Source organism: Sinocyclocheilus grahami, unplaced genomic scaffold (genome assembly GCF_001515645.1).
Source record: "Sinocyclocheilus grahami isolate Dianchi unplaced genomic scaffold, SAMN03320097.WGS_v1.1 scaffold149.1, whole genome shotgun sequence".
Lineage (NCBI taxonomy): Eukaryota > Metazoa > Chordata > Actinopteri > Cypriniformes > Cyprinidae > Sinocyclocheilus > Sinocyclocheilus grahami.
Window position 1 is genome coordinate 802,296 of NW_015505328.1, and position 23,035 is coordinate 825,330.

Here is a 23,035-nt window from a genome sequence, read left to right on the forward strand (position 1 = left end):
CCCCTGTCTGAATGACCTGGCCTCTGTGCACTCAATCAGCGCACGCTAGAACCGGAGACAACAGAGAACAACTGCTTCCCTTAAGCTTCCTGTGATCACAGGCCCCGAGCTGCCAGAGAGGGGAAGGGATCACGCGCTCTAGAGAGAACTGCAGATAACAGGCTTCCGTCAACGCCACCGTGTGTGAGTGTGTGCGTGTACGCGTGCGTGTGAAAAGAGAGAGAGAAAGGAAGGAGAGACAGATGGGAAGAAAGTCCTCATGGAACTCAAAGGACCTGAGAAATGGCTGCTTTTTTTAAGTTTACGTGAACTGTCGGTCACAACATGCTTTACTTCCAGAATGAGACATGTCTGACCGAAACAGGACATTTAATGAAAAAAAAACAAGTAGGGAAGGACTTGTGCATTATGAACTGCGTGGATGGAGAACAGTGAGCATTGTATACCAGAAATTTCCCAGATTAAATGAGGATATGCGAAAACATTGCCTAAATAACTTTTGTGCTATTGCTTAACATGACTCAAGAGACATCAGCAGAAAAGGAAATTTGTTTCAGCTGAAGAGCAAGCTAAGGCATTTTGATTAAAGATTATGGAGTTTAAAAATGTTTTGAAAACAAGAAATATGTTTTGCTGTTTTTTCAAGACAATAAAGTACATTTATCCTCAAATTCTCATGCTGTCACAAAAAATACAAATAATTTTAAATATAAATTAATTAATATAATATATTTAGTAATATATTCTTTCTGCAAAATATCTCTTTTTTGTATTTTGAGTTTGGAACGCAATTTGAGAAACTTTTTGGATTGCTGAATAATCTTCATAAAAAGTGGCAAGTCAATTCAACAATCAAAAATAAATAAAAGTCAACATAAAAACAGCACCACCAATTAACTGCCAAACCATGCAAGCAGTCTTTCTAAATCTCAAGTGAAATTCAAAATTCTGCAGTTCAGAAAGCAAGTCACACCACATGTGTAACACTTCCAGCAGTGCTGTAGCACTCATCTAAAAATATATATTTATTAAGCAACAGGAAAAGTCAGACGTGATTGTTCATTGCACAATGTGCTACCAGAGGCACTGATGAGAAATCACTTCTGCTCGGGTTCCTCTGTTTTCCCCCTGCTCTGCTTGCGCTGGGTCGCTCTCCTCTTTTCACACTCCTCCATTTATGGAGTAGCAGAAACAGCTCCTGCTCTGTGATGTTTTTGAACTTTCCCATGAAGGACTAGCAGACAGTTAAAATGGCCCTGCAGGCAGAACAATAGCTTTAATTTCCTTCTCTGCACCTTGATGATTGAAATGGTTATGAGGTTTTTACGAGCTGACATCTCCCCAATGTCCTACCCAGGAGGAAACGGCTGATTGTAGCCCACCAACGTGGAGACGCACCTTGAGATAAGATATCCAGAGATTTCAGACGAGTTGAGATGATTGAACATCGAGTTTAACAAGAAAAAAGAAAGTTGAACAGGTAGAAAGTTTTAAATAAAGTTGATTCTCCTCCTGTGCTGCAATGATATTTTTTACTATTCAAAGCAAGCCGTTGCAGCTACAGTGTGAAACCAACAGTAAACCACAGCCTGAGATGCATTTCCCCTCTGAGTTAAAAGCACAAAACGTTGCGACATACCTCAGGCTTCTCTAAAGCGACACTCACAATCTCATTATAGGACTCAAGCAATTTTAAACCCACTACCTGACTTTCCACAAAACAAACAGAAAAAGCTGAGGAACTCTTTGACTAAATAAAAAACAAGACTGAGAGTATACGTGTTGTATCACACGGAAATCTTAAAGCAATATCTTGCATGCAAGTCTGAAAATTAAACTTCAAAGCTTGGGGTCTTCGTTTGAGTCAAAGTTAAAGGAATGTTCCGGGTTCAAGTCAAGTTAAGCTCTGTCTACAGAAAATAATTCTGATTTGTCTCTCAGTTTAAAAATATTCAAAAGAACAGCCACAACATAATGCATGAAATTACTATGATAGAAATGCTTAACAATTAATGGTCGATATTTGGCATTTTTAAATATCAGCATCGGCCGATAAGTTTTCCTGTTTGGCTGATGCGTTCATTTATTTTGACGGCGCACCGGACTTTTATTTTGATGGCGCTGAGAATGGCAGCGCCGGAGCACTGTCACACTCTCCCATATGTTCGCTGTTGTTGTTAACAGTTCTGTCCAAATACGGATAGAAGTCGGTCTAATAATCAGATAGAAAGGTTAAACAAAGGAATTAAAATGTATACAAAAAGTCTTATAACGATTGCTTTTATATTATTAGGAATAGAAAGGCAAACATTATAATACTTTCTTGTTTGCCGTCAGCATTCAGCAAATACGCATTTATATCATTTAAACACATCTTTGAATGTCTAATAAACAGCTAATTTCAAAAACCTTGCAAACTTAGTCTGATCCAGTTGTGAGATCTTGTGAAGTGTGCATTTGCTGCATGATCGCGTGTTCTCTGCGTGACGGTCGATCCGTGAGAATTGAATGTGGACAGGAGGAGAGTTCAGCTTCACTGGAGATGCGCGATCGACAAACTTTAAACTCGTGATTTTAAATTATGCTGCTCTTTATGCATTTGTCCACGGTCATATTCATGTCATTTTCACCGTGTGCTGAATGTAAAATGAGCTTTACCTTGGCTTTATTTGAAAAAATATGATGAGTGCCCTGTTGGTTACAGTTTACTTTTTAATTATATTTTTATTAAACATGTACTTATTTGTGAAAAATACTTTGTCATCTAAAGTATAAGTATGTTTATTTAACATATTTATTTTTAATCAATTTTCAAATTATTTCAAATTTCTTAAAAATGAATTAAAATAAATAAAATTATATCGGCTTTATAGCAGCCACTATCTACTTTTATCACGATCATGTAAAATCTGTAAACTTTCATAAGATACATGGAAAAACATTTGAGATAAATCTATATTTTTAACTGCATTTGTGTAACCACTAGGGCTGTGTATCACCAGCAAAGTCACGATACGATACGCATCACGAAACAGAGGCCACGATACGATACGTATCACGATACGGGACTGCACTGAACTTCACCTCAGCAGAGTTTAGTAAAACAGCTGTTTATTAAACACTGCATACTATAGTGGCATTTGAAGGGTCTCCATAACTGTTCCACAGTACAATATAGGTAATGGCATATGTTTCATGTTTACATTGGGCACTACCCACCAGGTACAATATTCTGATTGTTTGCATCTTGTTTCTAAGCCCATAAATAATAATGTACTCGTTTTAATACATTTTTATTGTAATGTACTCATTCTAATAGATTACAATTATTTTAACATTACTGGTAGGTTATCATTGCACAAATCAACACACTCTCTACGTTTAAAAAAAAAAAATTAGAAGAGTTCTAAACTAATGCGCTGTCTTCACTGTACCTCACACACACACGTTTAGTCACACAGATCACGCTGCGCGTGCACAGACATTCTTTTTAGCGCTCAGACGAACTTTGTAACGCTGCCCCGTAATTGTATCAACTAAATAGCTTAATCGCCGAAGAGCTACATTATCTTTCTCAACAAGGAGCTGCTAACATCATCGTTTCTAAAGCAATTAAATCCACAGCTTCACTGTTAATAGAGAAACGCGGCAAAGTGGTGGTAATTCATACATACACAGTCTCTCTCTCTCTCATAAATGAACACTTGATAAATTACACTTTTCTGAGAATAGAATATTGAAGTGGAGATCGCTAAACTGCAAGCTAACCAGTGTTTTCAGAAAGCAAGCGCGTGTAACCTCACTGGCGAGAGAGCACGTACACAGGGTTGCCAGGTTGACAAAAATAAGTAACACACTTAGCAGATATTTCCATATTGCGCAAGTGTGAAGCTCTGTTTCGGGGATTATGTCTCTTTATATCAGACAACCCAGTTGTGTTCCTCTGCGGCCAGATTAAACCTTGTTGTAGCCTATATATATATATATTATGCTTTATTCAAATTATGCACGGTCCACTGCTGCACACGTGCCACAATATCGATACTGAGACAGCTGTATCAATACTCGTATCGTCAAATCTCTGTGACGATACATCGTCGTATCGATGTATCGAACACAGCACTAGTAACCACAATTAATAAAAAAACATTTTTTTTTAAATATGGATTTATTAGTTCTATTTAAAATGGATATTGTATATTTTATTTATTTACTTTTCTTTAGTAATAAACATTACAACATAAACGTACAAAACAAGTTAACTTGTACTGAACCTGGAACATCCCTTTAAGAATTTGACACTGGTTTGGCTGAATGTGAAAGGCCAAAGGTTGGCGTCTGTCACATCGTTTACAAAATGTCACTTGCTGAGGAAATCTTTTCTAGCCACTGTAGGAAAAAAAATAAAACACAACAACCCATTATCTTTATCTCATTGCCCAGAGAACCACAGCCAGACGCAGATCCTGGTGACAGCAAGGCCTGTTGTATTAGAGTCTCTCTGCTGCCTCTCTGGAGGGATTCCAAAACGTGATCAGATGTGATTAGCCACAGTTAAGCACCCTTTGAGAAACTCAGGTATGTCACCTGGCATCTGCGACAAAATATTTGCGCATAATCATGTGTGGAAAGACTCGCTTAACATATCAATAAGGGCTTTAACCTTGAGATTTGTCTTGTTGAACATTACAGAAGCTGCTGAAGCTTAGCGCCAAGGTACAGGCAGGGCCTTTGAACACGTGTAGCTCACAAATAGTTCAAATAAACCTTCTTCACACAGACAATATTCTTTGTTAGTTGCTACTTGTTTGTATCTCCACCCTTGCACACAAACTAGGTTACCTGGGACACTACAAACTGCCTAAATAAACACATTTCAGCTTTTTCACCACTGCCAAGACTAAAAAAAGGACCAACATCCTACAAGAGCATCAAGTCATAGCGCTGTGTGGTATTTTCTATGTAAAGGGAATCAGTTTAACCACACTGGTTGTACAAGATTCCTCTATTTGCTTAGTACAATAATTCTCCTTTCAAATGCCATATAGCCTTGGGACTGATTAGTCATCAGAGCTGTTTGATAGAAACAACCACACCCTCTGATACCATCTGTGATTCTTATGCAAAGACGTGCCTGCCTGTCTCTCTCATCATGGGAACTCTGCCTCATTCTACGCTTAGTGAAGCAGAACAAATTTCTGTGCAGCAATGCACTAATATTCACTCGTTGTGACTGAAAAAGTACCGTAACTTCTCAAAAAAAGAAATCGAAAGCCGGAGCAAGATGACCTGAAGGCGGAAAAATATGCCACCTCACTTGCTCTCGACTTGGTCTTGAGCTATTCGTACTATTAGCAGAAAGGGCACCCCAAACAAGACGGCGGCTGAAGTAAACTGAGGACGAGATGATACCTTAGACATGCAGAGGTCTGAAGTCACCGCTATCTATAACACAAACTGTCTGTCACACTGCCTTTTTACCATGAGAAGTAGGCCACATATCATTAGGCTCGGTGAACGTGGCCTGCTCGAGACAGGAACACTCCTGTAGGATTTGAGCGCTTGATCACCTGTGATGTGAGAGATAGAAACAATACTGTGAGATAGGGATGTCAAAAGTGTTGAAGTACTGACTAATATAGTCAGTAGCTAGTAAAACTATACTAAAAAAAAAACCTGAACACAAAGTAGCCGAGTTTCTTCCCACATAGTTTTATGCAAATTTTGGGAAATTGCATTAAAATGGAAAAGCAAAGATTTGGTTTACAAAATGTGCATAAAAAGCTCACATGCTTACTAAAAGTGGACACATTTTTATTCAATAAAACCACATGCACAAACCACGATGGAAACACATTTACTAAATAAATTCCAAGATATGTATCAAAGTCATGTGACTAAAATTTGCTCAGGGAGGAAAATATCATTTTACAGCATTTTGCTCTAGTCATTTCAAATGACATAATTGTGACATCCACACAAAATTAACATTAAATTATAAGTCAGTGGTTCTCAACCTTTTTTTCCACCGGGCCGCACTGTGGTCCAAGTGCAAGTCTCGCGGGCCGCACGCATATCATTTACATATTACGTCAGCAATACAAACCAACCTGATTTATAAATAAATCATAAATAACACCCAATTTTGTGAACTTCGGCTCGAAAAGAGTAACAGCAAAACCATAGGCGGAGTTTTCTTTCATCTCTTCTGATAAATTTTCAGTCAAATCGTTTTCTGTGTGCCAGATCAGAGCTAGAGCCCTGCATTTCAGCCCGGTCCCCGACTTTTTTACGTCCCTCGGGCTGGGCTTCGGGACAATTTACATGTCATAATTCAGATGCGGGCCGGGCCTTGGGCCTGTTTTAGGCTTCTCCTTATTTTTATATTTTAGGCATCCATCAATTAGTGATGAAAAAATTGCCACGCTGGTGGAAACAACATGAGACTGTGCTGCCGTGACTGTCAAGAGCGGCTCGACAGTGTTAAGTGTCCAGCAGCAGCATGTATGGTGCATGCCGTCAGCGCAGCTGAAGAGTTCTGCATTCAAATGCACGCAATAGGCTTAAGTTTGCCGCAAAGCATCAGCAAAAGTAATTACCATAAATGCGTCAGGGGGAAACAGTAAGGAGATATTTGAATTATTTACTAATAAACTAGTGTTTTCTGAGTCGGTGTCGCAAGGATGAAGTTGTTGATCCTGACTCGCCATCTCTGAGTAGTGCATCTTTACGGATAATGATCATAATGAAAGAGTTATTGTTTTTGATTTGTTTTATTTCGTTAAGTAGTCATTTAAAGCTTTCTATAGATATATTGATCATGTCTGTGAGGCAAGTATTCGCTGAGTTTTGGTTCATTTTTGTGAAGCGCTCCTGTTCAAGACGAGACGGCAGAAAGCGCATCATGTTTGTTTTCTTTATTTTATAAAAGCACAACGTTTTGTTGATATTGTAAGTGCACACAAATAAAAGTAGACCCTTTACAGTTACGAATGATGTATTACTCTTACCTTTATGAGCAAAAATGACTGCGTATCCACTGAAAAAAAATGCAAGTGATTGCGCTGGCGTCTCTATGTCCTGCAAAGCGCGCTTCAGCTTCTACTCTCTGCGCAAACTATTGAATATAACGCACATTTATCTAGGTTTAACATTTAAACATTGTTATATGCTAGAACTGTTTTATATCTATAGATTTTATTTTAGTCAAGTCGTGATGATTTGAGAAGGCTAAATTGATCAAACATATGCTCACTGTCTGCTGCTGGCCACTTGGTCGTTACTTTAAATGCGTATTACTCTTACCTTTATGAGCAAAAATGACTGCGTATCCACTGAAAGAAAATGCCAGTGATTGCGCTGGCGTCTCTATGTCCTGCAAAGTGCGCTTCAGCTTCTACTCTCTGCGCAAACTATTGAATATAATGCACATTTATCTAGGTTTAACATTTAAACATTGTTATATGCTAGAACTGTTTTATATCTATAGATTTTATTTTAGTCAAGTCGTGATGATTTGAGAAGGCTAAATTGATCAAACATATGCTCTCTGTCTGCTGCTGGCCACTTGGTCGTTACTTTAAATGCGTAACGTTAATTGGGCTATGTGAGTACTGCTCATGTCTGAAAATAATATATGAAAAACAAAATTATTTTACATAAAAACATTAGGCTATAGCTTATATTTATTTAGTAAATTTTTTAATTAATGTAAAAACTAAAATGAATTGTAAAACTGAAAGTTTTTTTTTTTTTTTAATTGTGTTCAGCACGGTGGGCCGCATTTGAATTCGTGACGGGCCGCGGGTTGAGAACCACTGCTATAAGTCATCATTTATTTATTTTTTAATTTAATTTTTTATTATTATTATTATTATTATTATGTCAATACTTGGAGGCTATGTGCTATAGGAGGCTATATTTAATTTCTTCACATTAACATTAGCATTTAGCTTTTAAATAAGTGTGCTCCATTGCATATATTGCTGTGGTACCAAAACTGCTAAAGAATCATGAACATTTCAACAGGGCTCTAGACTCATTCTTCCCACTGGTCGCTCTTTTGCGACTAACTTTCTCAGCTGGGCACACGTGCACATAATTTGGTAGCAATTTTTATTTTTTTGCTACAACATGGTATTAATCAATGCATGCTGAAAAACTTTTATCATAGTTTATAGTTATATGGTAACGAGTGTTCAACTTTCAACCTAGGGCTGCACGATTATGACAAAAATCATAATTGTCAATTATTCCTTTCAAATTGTAATTATTATTAAATTGTAACTGCGATTATTAATTATGATTAAATTAATGATGTTTACACCTTTGTTTGAAGCAACCGCATGCCATATTTTTATATGAAAATAAACAAGCTGAAAACACTAACTGAAAAACATTTATTGCTTTTCTATAGTATTAAGCCTCAAATGTCAACTATACATTGGATTGTTTTCTTCTTTAAATAAAAAGGTAAAAATATGCATGGTATTATAATGTTATACTAAAACTAAAATTAAATCAATGGAAAAACCCTTAAGATAACATGTATAAAGAAAAAAAGCATCTTAAGCATGCAGAATAACATAAGTGGACTTTGAACAATTGTGTCATCCGTAATTGTAATCGCGATTAAAAATTTGATTAATTGTGCAGACCTAATTCAACCCATTCTTTTTCATCAGTATTATTTATTTGAATTTTGTGAACGGGAATTCCTCTTTTGCTGTGTTATAAGCCGGCCTTCGTGCGCATTCACTTTCACTCGAATTCACGATCTTGGTGTCACGTTTTACAAGAAAAGATAATTGTCTGTTTTGCTAATATCTAGACACATTTCACTTTTTAAGACTAAAACAAAAGATGGATTCATTGTTATTCTTAATTAAAAAACACAACAACAATAAAACATTAGGCTATAATTACAAACTAGCTTACATAACGTTTATTTACAAATACAAATAAGACGAGGCATGCATTCACCACATGCTGAATTATATACCGACTAATAAATTACAGATGTTTAGCAAACACTGAGGAATCAAATCAATAAAAATAAAATAAATTATAGAAAGCCTCCATAGTGTAACATGAGGTAAACAGCAAAGATAACAAGCTTTTTAAAATAAAAAGAAAAGTAAAACTTAACTGGCTGTCGGTGACAGGATTTGCATGTTTCTTTTCCACAAGAATACCTGTTCGCCTTCTCTGGTCTTTTACTTTACTTTAGTGTGAAAACCAAATCCTCCGTCAGCCATTCGCATCATTTTTGCCACACGCTGCACACACCTTCGTGCTCGTGCTGACGCGGCGAGTCTATAGCCTTTGGTATAAACCAGGCTCTACACCTGAAGCGTTCACGCCGGAAGCACCTCTCGTCACGTGATCATTAAGATCTGACTGCTGCTATATGTGTCGTGGCTCTTCAACGCTCTCTTTATGGAGCAGAGACTTTGGAGCAGTGAAACCAGGTCAAATTTGAACTCGCACATTCTCAAAAAATTGTCACAAATGCGACCATTTTGGTCGCAGTCTAGAGCCCTGTTCAATAATACTGAAATTCTGATATCATTTCAACCCTATGGACTCTTGCAACCCCTGTTTCCAACATGAGCAGTGGGCTTTGTTTGAGAAGGTGAAATGTTGCTTTCTTCCTCTGTAGCAATGTCTTTGTCAGAGAAAAGGTCAGGTAATAATGCCTGTATGTGCATATGTGTGGCTTCCACTGTGCTAGAGTGCCATAATTGGTGTCACTGCAATTGTGTACCTGTATAAGAGCAAATATTACACAGTTCCTCTCAATATAATGACTGTAAAGCCTGTACATGCAAGTACTTGTGAGTGCACGCAAGAGTATGAGTATGTTTGCTAGAGAGCTTTTACGTTTTAGCCTCTGTACAATAATTCTCTACCTTGAGTGGAGCGCTTGGGGCTCAGATCACCCACAACATATCAGCACAATTGACAAATCCAATCCCGACGCCTACACAAGCGCCTGGCTCTCTGCTCAACAGCTTCCTATAGAGTCATCGCCCCAGTTAGCTATAGCATGCAGGTCGTAGCACGCAGATTTATGGCATAGCTATACTGCATGGGAAATCTGAGTGCTGTTTCGTGCCAGAAAAGTGGTAATGTAGGGTGTCAGATTTGGTCACGGAGTGCGAATTTAGAGTAGTCAAGGTATCCGACTGAGGTAAAGAGAAGATCATTTGAAATAGATCTGAAATTTTGTTTTACAGTTAGTAAATAAGAAGAAATTTGAGCAAAAAGAGGGCCTGAAATAAGGCTGTACCCAGCTACCTCAAGATACATACTCAAGACGTGCTGAAGCGAATCATAGTCGTACTCTCTGCTCAACAGCTTCCTATAGAGTCATCGCCCCAGTTAGCTATAGCATGCAGGTCGTAGCACGCAGATTTATGGCATAGCTATACTGCATGGGAAATCTGAGTGCTGTTTCGTGCCAGAAAAGTGGTAATGTAGGGTGTCAGATTTGGTCACGGAGTGCGAATTTAGAGTAGTCAAGGTATCCGACTGAGGTAAAGAGAAGATCATTTGAAATAGATCTGAAATTTTGTTTTACAGTTAGTAAATAAGAAGAAATTTGAGCAAAAAGAGGGCCTGAAATAAGGCTGTACCCAGCTACCTCAAGATACATACTCAAGACGTGCTGAAGCGAATCATAGTCGTATTGTTACCACATTCTTTCCAGCGTGGTGTCACTGGCTCAGTCCTCCACCGTCCAACTGTCCGCTTAAATCTTCCCCCCCCATGCCGCGATTGGCAAAGCCGAGCCGAAGGAGCACTTAAAGCTGCTTGGCTCCAGTTCGGCCGTCCTGACCGCCTCCAAGTCAACCGGCCCCAACGTATAAATAAGAACAATATCAGATAAGTCTTGCAGGAAGCCTATAAACATTTACATTCTCTTTTAAGTGCTGTTTATGGATATTTTATCTCCTATCTGGAAGTCGAAGACATGGTGAAAAAGAAGGCGACCTGGGGAGGAATCCAAGGCGAGTGGTGAATCAAAAAGGCAGCAGGCCCTGACAGGGACCCAGGCCCATTGACCATAATAGGTGTTGAGAGTGGCGGCCTCCACAGATGAGGAACCAGCTCCTTAGGCCTGCCAGAAGAGTTATGAGATGGTGCGGGTAGTGATGGGGAGGGGAGGGATGCCTGGTAAGCTACTAATTCTATATCTTCTTCTGACAAAGACAAAGTGCAGCCAGCAGAGTTCAGTCTGGGAGACGGGGAGAGAGAGCTTGTAGGACTCACTAGTGTTGTGTTTAACAGAGTGGATCCACTCCTGTCTTCCTGTCCTCCAGCCTGATGCCTATCTGAGGCCGAAGTCTGACCACAGACAGTTAGCGTCTGGTTTGCTATGCCTGAAAGATATGCGAAAAATCTTGTGATTACTTTTTTGCGCCCATTAACCATAGATTGCTTTTTAAGGTCTGTCCACGAGCAAAAGCATGCAATAATGGGATGGTTACCAAATGAGTAGTATTCATCTGGTCATATGATCACAACATGACAGGGCTCAGGAGGTGAACTGCTACATGTAAAATAAAGCTTTTATAATGAAAGTCTTCATACGTGATTTTAAACACATTTTGCCCAAAAGTAATACATATATATATATATTTTTTTTTTTCAAAACTTCTCTACTACTTGTAAGAACTACCATACCCTTTTCAAAATTTTAGACATGCCAGCATTAACAGCCTTACACCTAATGCTTTTAGTCCTGATTTTCCTCTTACTTTTAGTTAATGGAGTTTGGCAACAAATCTGAGGCAAAATCATTGCTCATTCATGTGAGTGACGATCTCTATGTTTGCATTATCAAAGATGCTATCTGAAAGAAGCGCTGATGCGTCACTGATGTCTGAGTGATAGTTAGCAGGTTAAATATCTAGACCTGTCTGCGATTTAAGTCCTGTAGTGTTAAATGTGTTTTGACTGAAACTGACATTGGCAACGACTGACAGCTGTGTGAAAAGGACAGCAATCCAATGACTCTAAAGGCCATGTAACATATGAGTGACATTACAGGTATAATACACTCAACAATTCGAATAATTTACTTACCCTCATGCTGTTGTAATATTGAATAACTTTATCTTCTCAACACAAAGGAAGATATTTTGAAGAATGTTGGCAACAAAACACTCAGGCATTTATCAAAGTATCTTCTATTGTGTTCCACAGAAAAAAGTAAGTCATACACTTTTGGAATGACATGAGGGGGAGTAAATGACGAAAACAAACATTTTCCCTTTCAATTCATAGTCAAAAAATACTGTGATGCAGCACTATAACAGCCAATCAGAACACACTTGACATTGTTCATGTGCGGTGGAAAATGTATTGCTTAAAACTTGAAATCCAAAAATAAATCTGCTTAAAAAAGATTAAAAAGTTATCAAACACTACTAGAAAAAAAAAGACAAAAAAACACCATAAATACCATCTTTTATCGTTTTATCAAAACCCTACTAGAAACCCTCAACAGCATAATTTGAAGTTTGATTATGCGACATCTAAAGCCTGGACATGTAAGAGACCTGAACTTCAGTCCGATCGGAGTGAGCCAAATCACAGCAAATAGTAGCTGTGCCACTCTGGATGGCCTCAGTCCTCCCCACAACGTGAAACTAAGAGAAGCTCCCACATTCACCTATAACCCTTCTAATCTGCAAAATAATGGCGCTCCTTACACTGAGGTGCATCCTTGCCTGACATGATGCCTTTTGTCTCCTCCTGTGTTGTGACAACACTTACATTTGTAAATTGCCCTCCTTGTAGAGGATAAACATCTGATAGCCACAAGAGAAGGGGGTTTGGGAGTGTAACAAGCCTCTGGGACTTCCTCTAAACAAATGGAGAGATCTTTAGAAGGCTACTGTTTGTGTTTGCAAAAGACACGGCCAGGATACATGAGGCTCCTGTCAATGGCCTCCAGGCGCTATTCAACTACGTTAAAGCTGGCCAACAGGGTGTATCTGAGAGGGTCTGAGGGGAGAAGATCGCAAATGATGCAGAGAGTTATTGCAGGTTAAAGTAGCTGCATTATTGTATCTGAAACAAGTAATACGATCTGTATTGCACTACTCAACTGAACCTGGGCTTTGAACCAAAAGCATAATATTGCTGTGCACTGACGCTGTGCAGGCATCACTCAATGTGTGAACAATGTGGTCAGGAGCACTCTGTCAAAGCTGCTCATTGGATTGGCAATTACTTTAAAAAAAGAAAGAAAGAAAAAAAAAAAGAAGAATGGCGGGGAGGGAAAAACAGCAGATTAATCATGCTGTTAGAGATGAAGATGAAGACGTTGATTAATGCAGTTTGGCTTTTTAAACAAACAACTCCTGAGTGTGCGGTGTGCTCGGCATTACCCTTTAATTTAGAGAGGGTTGACTGGAGAAGTTTTGTTTTTGCAGCTTCGCTGAAGCTCTCTGCCCCCTTGTTCTTTACCCCCTTCTCCGGGGCTTTTTTCTCCCTCTCCGACACCATATGGAGCAGGCCTCGCGGAAACAATCCGCTAAAAAATAAACAGGCCTGCACTCAACTGTTCCCTCCTTTTTTATCACCATGCGAGAATAAATTGCCCACTTATTGTGCGTTCTGCCAGTGGTCCGGGATCATTTTTGTGTTCTCGATCTAATTAGATTAGTTTGGTGCCGTTTCGGGGTTACTGCAAGGAGGTGCCATACGAGTGGAGAATATCGGGCTAATTGGCAGGAGGATATGGCCCATTCCTCGCCGTTCGCCAGCAGGTTCGCTCCTCGGCCCTCTCTCATTACCGCCGTTTTGCAACTATCTCAAAAGTCTGTAATAACCCAGCTTACCGTATTCTTACAGGCAGAAATTGGAGTCAAACTAGCGAATCTCATTAGCCACGCTCACGACCGACACCTCTCAGTCCGTAAAAAGGCTCTGCTGTTTATCTAGCAGGCCTGAAACGCATAGAGATGTGGAATTTCCACTGCAGTGGAAACCAGTTCATGCTCGCATGCTAATTCCACGTCTGGAAAAAAAAAATCTACGACTTTAAAAATGTATTACAGCAAGTTCCTAAATGCACTTTTACCTGCAAATGAAAAGCCTTTTTCTTAGAGCCATTATATTTGTCAACAGTAACCAACTGGTTGTTGAGAAATATACAGCTGCTGATTAAGGTCTTGCTGCGTCAAATATTTCTATATGCGCTGTAAAACCCAGAAACGGTGGAGGCGAATGATCAGACTTTTAAATGAACATTATGAAAACATTTGGCCGTCTGCCTCCCTCGGCACACTGGCATGCCATACATCACGCAGGCACCTACTGGAGAACTATGCAGACCACTCCAATTTCCCCACCATAACTCAACCAAATTATACAAAGCAAGGTACAAGTAATAAGCATAAGCTTTAACTCATGGCATAAATCCATGTTTATACCCAAAAACGGGCATGCGAGTCAAAGAGATGTTCCAGTGCATAATAGCCGAACCTATAAGGATATGAGCAAACGTAAAGCCTATACTGTAGGTTGGATTCAATTAAAAGTGGGCTGAGATCAGAAAGTCCTCATTTTGAAAATATAGGCCTAGGCTACTTAAGTGCAAACACACCACATGCTGCTTAATGCGAAATATCAGTAAATCATAGTGAAGAATCATCGGCTGGACTATATAACACCCATGAATTAGCATTTATGGGTTTAGACTGGGTCGCACACATGGTTTTAAAGCAAATACACACATTTTTAAAGCAAATTAAAAATAAATTAGGTGGGCATTTCTAAATACGGGGTCTTATAAAACTGCAACTGTGTCATGGAAACGCAACTAAATTAACACAAGATCTAAGTAAATATTAATATAACAGCATCCCAATACATTTTTCCCCAATACCTTCAAATTAATAAAAAGTGAAAACAGAAGGGGAAAATTTTTATTTAAAAAAATGCACTGAAATGGCAAAATCATTAAGTCTTTAAATTAATAAATTAAAATTGAATATTAAAAAATATCTGTATTAGAAAAAAAAATGTAAAAGATGAACAAACGCATTACAACCCAGTAAGCCCCATCAGGGACCCCTGGACCCCCGTATTAGCACTCAGGGATCTCAGGTGACCCTTGACCTACAAGCCTGTGTCAGAGTTCTGGGTGAAGGATTCATACGGTTACTCTCGCCATTCAGAATCACCCCACGTCTAAGCATACAACACCAACCAAAAAAAATCAAGCACATTTTAACCATCCCAGTTTTGTGTGCGTTCACACAAGCAGGTTTTCCCCTGAAATCCAGACTGGAGAAGACGGCATATGTTTAACATTACGCAAATCTGCTGAAACGGCAGGGCACACGAGAGAAACCTCCAATGTGGCAACGTTCACAAAGGCAGGATCCCCTAATCACTGGCCACTACAGGTCGTTTATTATACATTTCGGCACAGGAGAAAACAGTCCACTACGACACACGCTCAGATTACCTCATTTAAGAATGACTACTGCTCGCAACCCAGACCGCAAAGAATGCAGCCGCTCTCAGAAGTTCAGATTATTGCATTTCTACCCTTCATTAGCTTGAGACTTAAAATCATGAGCGGTACAGAGCAAGTAGGCAAACCGCTTTTAAAATTAAAATCTCAGCTGAAAAGGAGTGTTAACGGTATTTCCTAATAACCCTTAATGCTGCTATAACGATTTATGACGTATCTAAATAACTGAGCAATGTAATAACTTTAAAAAACAAAAACCAACTAATGCAAAAACATGCCAAACATCTAAAAAAAAAAAAAAAACTATCGGTGTTTGACCAGAAAGTGACATAATCAATCCCCATTTATAAGACTAAACTACAAAAACAGACTTAATTTTATCTGTGTGCTACTATGCATATTTTTTATGAGCGATGCAGAAATATCTCCTGAGAGGAAGTCTGTCGAGTCCAGCTTTTCACAAACACAGTGGCAGAGAAGAATACCAGACCACAGTATCACCTGGTCCACAAATGTACAGCTCAAAGAAAGCCCCCACAGACTAAAAAAATACTGCTTGTGTGGCCCATCTTATTACCCTGGAGAAAACCCACAAATAGTCAAAAAAAGTCAGGGAAAAGAACTGTTCCTGAACAGAAGAACTGTACTGTTCCACGTAATAAATGGCAAAGCAGTGGATGATGGCCTTACAGAAGATCAAAGCACTTTAAAAGCTTGAGCTATCTAGCGGTGTAGATTACTGCCCTGAACTACAGGAAGGCTGGGTTAAAAGTTACCATAAATAAAGTTTTAAAGCTACACCACCCTAACACAACACCATCAAAAACCTGACGACAAGAATCACGTCCTTCTCTGTTAATCCTACGTATTAGTTTAGAAGACGTGCAACATGAATTGCATCGAAAACCACAATGCCACACACTGCCAGAAATCCCTGCGTTGTTGTAACACACAATCACACGTATACATACCTCTGTTAAGCATTGGGTTATAGCATTATCACACTCAAATCCAACAGGGAGGCAGATATCAAAGCTGGCAGAGTATCCAAAGACCCTTCCCTGAGGAGCCCTCCGAGGTATCCTTTATTCCACATCCATTCTGCCTGGGAATCATTCCATTTTTTCCCCCACAGTGTTCACAAAGTTTACTTGCTCTACGTGCGTTGCTTGTGAAAAGCACCGTCCCGTACTTCCTTTTCTCAGAAAACCTCACAGGTGCAGATGATCCTGGGTGCGAGGGGTGACCACACTATGCCGTTCTTCTCGATCACTGTAACGAAACAAAAATGCACATGCTTAGCAATAAGGAAGTGCTCGGTGTAAACAGTACTTTTTGAGTCATTATTAAGAGGGAAAGTCAAAATCACCACACATTAACACTCGCAGAATAAAATTGCAAAAAATAAAAAAAACAAAACAACGAACAACAAAAAGAAAGCATGATCTACCAAAAGACTTTTTGGAAAAAGCACAACATGGACACCGCAATGAACGCAAAGAGAGCAGAGAGAAATCCTGTGTCATGTACTCAGGCAGTCTGACAGCAGGTTTCATGAATGGGAGCTCTGACAGTACGGGCCCTCTGGCTGACCAAACTTGAAACAGGAAAACAAACATTCTCAAGGAAAACTCCCCTACCCCCCACAAACCTTTTCTTTCGACTCATTCTGTCCAACCTGTGTCAGGTTAGCAATAGTCAACCGCACCAGCCTCCAGACCACACAAAAGGAGAACGTGCAGCCACCGTGAGATGGAGAGGAAAAAAGCAAAGCGAAAACCTGTTTGCGAGGTAAAAGAACACACACGATAGAAACTAGAAAGGAAAAGAAAGAAAGAAAAAGAAGGTTAAACTGACTCATCAATGTTCCAGAGGGGCCGGCGGACAGGAGGATCGGCGGACGCACTAAACTCAGCTCGTCGAAATGGGGAGGAGAGGAAGTGGGCACTGCTGGAAGATCTAAACTGAAAACTTTCAGAAAGTTTCTGATATGAAGCCGAGCATAGAGGCTTGTGGCGGGATAAAGCTAGGCTAACAAGACGAGTGTTTTTAATCAAACAAGTACTTACTGATGCTCTAATTTTAGTATAAAAGTTCAGGAAAGTCAGTTCATATGAAAAGCTAACCGAACGGGAACCACTAGCTTTGAAAAACCACATGTAGCCAAAATGTCAACACATCCGACCAATAAAAGGTTTATCATCACACATCACTTTAACTTGCATATTCAATACAAATGTCAGTTATTTTTATATTCTCAGTAAAAAGGTAAGTTTTTGTCAATGAGTAAGATTGAAGATTTAGGGGAACTTCGATTTCTATTTCTTCGTTTGCCATGCAACCTACCACTCTACTGGGAATACGAGAGTTTTCAGTCAGCAAACTTTACCAGATGTATGCTAACCACTAAAATATCACGCACCACATAATTAGCCTAACAAGTGATGTCAAACAGCTCTGACAGAGTCAGAGACCCAAACCGTCTCTTATCTGGAGGAGTTGTTAAACACACTTGAGCTGCATTTGTGACATGTAAAAATTTGCCATCAAAATATAATATTAATAAATACATGGAGAAGCTAAACCTAAACTTTATAACAGGATAAAGGAGGTTGCTATGACACCACAGGTCAAAGGTCCTTGTGTTTCTTTCCCACACAGGGTGTGAAGGAAAAAAAAAAAAGGGAAGAGAACAAGATTTCTTCTAACAAAAGAAACACTTACATTTAAAGCACTTAATCTGGATGACAAAAACTTTCTCAACGTTACACTCATATACAACCCCAAGTGACTTCACTCTCACAAATGCACACTTCTAGTTATTTCTCTTCAAATCCATTCATACTGCATGAAAGTTTAGTGAGAAAATCCATGACGCTGGCAAGTCTTTACAATATATCTGCTATAACTCACCATAACAAGTCTATAGCACACATCCAGAGCCATTTAGTGACTTCAAAACACTGCTAAAAACAGGATGAAAAGCATATGACGAGACAAGGGACGACCTCTGTGAACTGCGGCTCTTTTATTCTTGAAAATCCGGAGGAAAAAAGACTAGCTATTCATACGCAGGCTAAATCAAACATATGTTATAAAAGTTTTTAAGGCTACCAATTATTAGAAGCTGTCTCTGTGTAAACCTTGGCATTTCATCAGGCGGATAAAATAAAGAAATAAAGAAATTCTAAATTTTCATGTCTCCCTTGTTTGCTGATTTCTAACCACGAAAAACAAAACAAAAAATAATTTCTATAAAGTCATTGATGCGTCATTTCAAAACACAAGCAGTGATGGTACTTTGCAGACTTGCCTGTCGCTCGTATAGGGAGTGGAAAAAATACTATGCCGTTCCGAAAAACATAATTTTTAAAAAGAAAAAGAAGAGAGAGAGAATTTTAAGAAGTTTCAACGACCTAAAAATCGTATTCAATCTATCAAAACAAAAACTGTTTTTGGTTGTATTTAAGTACTATGTCCTTTGCAACATGAACATCTTTAAGATTAAGTTTTTAAAAGATTGTTTGTGTTCACTTTTGAGCAACAATGAATACAAATATATACAAAAAATAATCATCTGGTCTGAGTAGATTTTCTAAAAAACAAGAAAAATAAAAAACTATTACAACATTTTAAAGTCATCAACTAGTTCCAATATGTTCTTTTCAAGCAAACACCTGGATTTAATATGGTAGCGTGATCCATTCTCTTTCACTGTCGTTAAAAAAAATCCCCAACAATTTATTTTCTCTACAGGCTTCTTATTCAACGGCACCAACGCCACATGAATCTGCCGCAGGGACACAAGTGGCAAATCACAGTGCGGCAAGAAGTTAGCCCAAAAAGAAGTTGTGCAAACTCAGAAGCCACGAAGAACAAATGGAAGACCCCCACTGCTGCTTTCTCCCTCCACCAAGGCCCAAATTCATTTGTCAGCCGTAAAGTTCCTGACTATACAGCGCTGATCTATTGCCTCTCTCCAAAGAGCTCACAGATGTGGAGTCATTTACATTTCAAATACACCTCAAGCTTTTCAATCACTTCAAACGCGTCTTATCAGACAACTCATGTGGATCTTTATTCTTCTGTGCAGACTGAGAACTGAATCTAGTAATCCACTGAACGGATAGCAAGAACGAATTCACATATTTGTGTGAGTGTTTACGATGCACGAGGAATTAAATAATATTCCAAGCAGATGGACATTTTTCTTCTGATCTCTAGGTTGTTATACATGTAAAATGACAATGAGCTATTTAAAGCATGCCAATAAAGTGGGGAAAAGTTCTTTAAATCTTCACAGAACAAAAATAGTCATGCAACTGCAAAAAGAGGTAAGATAAAGCAATTGTAACTGCAAAAACCAGATGATGACAGAGCTGAGGTTCTCTGTTGACTGTATCTGAAACTATGTTTACAGTTGTGAGTTTCTCTGTTTCTCTAAATGATGAGCCGCATTTGCCAGCACAGGCTTTGTCATTAAGAAACTTTTACCGACAAACTATTTCAGAAAGAAAAAGAGAGCATATCATTTCCAGACTGCCCGAGTGTGGCAACTTTCACAGTTTACAGGAAACAGCGCAACTCATCTACTGGAACCAACATGGGATTTTGTATCATAACAATCAGATACAGGTTACGCTTCAGTACAGCACATTTAAGTGAAGTGTGGGTGATTTGATCAGTTTGAAGATAAATACCTGTTTCCACCCACTTGAAAGTACTAATGATATTCTAATGTGAAAGTGATTGTAAAACCAAATTAACTGGAAACATTACCAGAGTTGCAGACCTGAGGAACCTTGCAACAACTCAAATCCAAACAATGTTACAAAATGTATAGGATATGAACACATGTATACACATAACTTGTTAAAACTTGTTAGAAATAAATAGAACACTGGATGTGTGTTCCTGTCCCCTGTACAAAAGTTTCTATCGATGAATAACATCAACAAGAAAAGATAAGGAGAACACGACTACTGTACACGCCAAGAAAAAAAGAGAACAATTTCTATTCGCGTGCCTTCATTTTAGAAGATTAACACAGAGTTATTTAAATTCCTTGAACTTTTGTCGAAAAGTTTTTTGAAAAGTGCTAAGCTCCATCACGCCACTTTGGTCACGCCACAAGAAACTTTGAGAACGACAGCCCCCCCAAACACACCTAAGTGCGAAAGTTGTCCACACAGTTGCTAAAACAAATAAAACGTTTTCCCATTACTGCTATATTCACAAAAACACACATCCAAATGAGAAAATAGTATTCGTATAGTCAGGAGCTCGTTACCGCTATTCATAAACTTTTCCTCAGAAACTTGCTGCACGTCTCCATCGCCACGAAGAACGCAATGAACACAGAAAGACGTCTTTTCGCCATCTGCCTTCGAATAAAACCGCAAAATAGCGATAAAAGCCCCGTTAGGATCTGTAGACTGTCGTGTAAACAACCTGAGCCTCTTTGTATGTGGAAAATGAAGTGTAACGTTCAGCGCGTTGCCATGCCTACGCGTTTTCTTATCGTACATCAGTCACGGAAAGTTTTCGAAGTTTGTGTGGAAAGCGCCATTCACCTTGAAGCATCATTTACGCAAAAACAGTAGCCTACACACTAATGAAACTTTCTACAACTTGAGCTATGCACCGTTTAGCTACTTTAGCTCGCAGTGCAACCGGTTTACACATAACGTAAACAAAGCAAATGAAAGACGCCTCGCGGCTTAAATGTAACTTACAAGAGAAAAAAAACGATATTACTACATTCGGGATATTATCTTGTGCAAAACGCATTGCAACACGGAACGAAATAGCTGAGAAGAAATGGGAAGGAAAAAGTAATCCAAAAACCTCTTCGTGTGTTTTCTCTCAACTACTGGGAGCTAGCAAGTCGCCAATTTCAATTTGCAATTTAGCCTCAAAACGCAAATGGCACGCCGAAATCCGAAGAGCCGTGCTCTTATTTTCATTGCAAAGTAGCACTCAACTGATTCATCACCAAATCCCTTCGCCCTTCTCAACATTACATAACATTCTCCCCCTAAAAGCCATCAGGAACTACAGCTAAAATCCACATCGTTCTTCTGCCGTGATCGCAATGCTCATTGATTCGCTTTCTCCTTACCTGTTGATTAAATTGCAATAGTCTTTGCAGTCTGAAAGATGGTGGAGCTTTGGCGTTAGCCATGAAGCGTCTTTGTGTTGTTTGTTTGTTGATCTCGGGAATGATTTCTTTTTTTTATGGGGATGTAAGATTGCGAATTGCTCCTGTACACGTGAAATCTTGGGAGACTGTGTTTAATAGTAAAAACGCCTGAGTCTGGGATGGAAAAAAAGGAGGTTGGTTTTTGCAGTGATCTCAGTTCTTTATCAGAAATGTTATCGCTTGTCAGGACCTCAGACTCCAAGCATTACGTCAGTTTCAAGACACCAACACTATTAATATCAAGAAGCCCTTGCGGAGGAAAGCGCCACCCTAGAGCGCGCTCTCTTAAAGGGACAGTGACCACTAAAACAGCTCCAGCGCCACTCTGCAACTTCGCCATAGACTGCTGAAGAAACCTACTCCGATAAGTCATCTAAACGAGAATCGGTTCTCACCCAGTTGTTCGCACTTCTGTTCCGATCAGAGAAAAAAACAACATCAATTCGAAATGCAGTGTAAAGATTATTTCTTCATTTTTAAGGGGAACCTAATCAAATTATTTCTAGTAGGCTATAATTTTAAAACTCATGAAATGCAGATGTCTTCTTGCGGCCACCATAGTTTTGTGATAATCTAATAAATTAATAATCATTCATTAAAACACTACTTATAAAAAAAATGAGTTAAAAATGTCACTTTAAAATCTCTATCTATCTATCTATGCGTAGTTAAGATATTAAAATAAATAAGCTTATCAATATTTAAAGGTAGAATAAAACTTTGCTCTTCATGGCACAGTTTTGGTTATGAATAGCAAGTGACAACCACATTTTATAGCAGTAGAGCTTAAATTAGGAGTCACAGCCAAATTTTGAGCGAGTTGACATGCTGTAGTTGTCTCAAATGGGCTATTATTAGTATCTTTGTGTGTGTGTGTGTGTGTGTGTGTGTGTGTGTGTGTGTGTGTGTGTGTGTGTGTGTGTGTGTGTGTGTGTGTTTTCTTAGTTTCTTAGTCTTGAGATAATGCACTGGAGGTTATGATTGGATTTCTTGCTTTGTCATCAGTCAAGTCACCTTTATTTATATAGCGCTTTTAACAATACAGATTGTGTCAAAGCAGCTTTACAGTATTAAACAGGAAAATAATGTGTCGATAATGCAAAATGACAATAGTAAACACTCAACTTTCAGTTAAAGGCAGTTCATCATTGATTCAGTGATGTCATCGTCCAGCTCAGATTCATTTCAACTAGTATCTGTGCAATCAAGTCAACAATATTGCCAGAAATTAAGTGTCCCCGACTAAGCAAGCCAGAGGCGACAGCGGCAAGGAACCAAAACTCCATTGGTGACAGAAATGGAGAAAAAAACTTGGGAGAAACCAGACTCAGTTGGGG

The 23,035-nt window shown here is 38.9% G+C and overlaps 1 protein-coding gene across 1 annotated transcript in view; it reads right to left on the minus strand.

Moving 5' to 3' along the window:
- trps1 (trichorhinophalangeal syndrome I) overlaps positions 1-21,918 on the minus strand; it is a 135,633-nt gene extending 113,715 nt beyond the window's left edge. Inside the window, exons 1-2 of the mRNA XM_016281401.1 lie at positions 21,618-21,918; positions 16,468-16,768 (exon numbers count right to left, since the gene is read on the minus strand). Of these exons, the coding sequence (XP_016136887.1) occupies positions 16,468-16,480 (13 nt within the window). The 5' untranslated portion in view covers positions 16,481-16,768; positions 21,618-21,918. The remainder of the gene's footprint in view (positions 1-16,467; positions 16,769-21,617) is intronic.
- Positions 21,919-23,035: the final 1,117 nt, after the last annotated feature.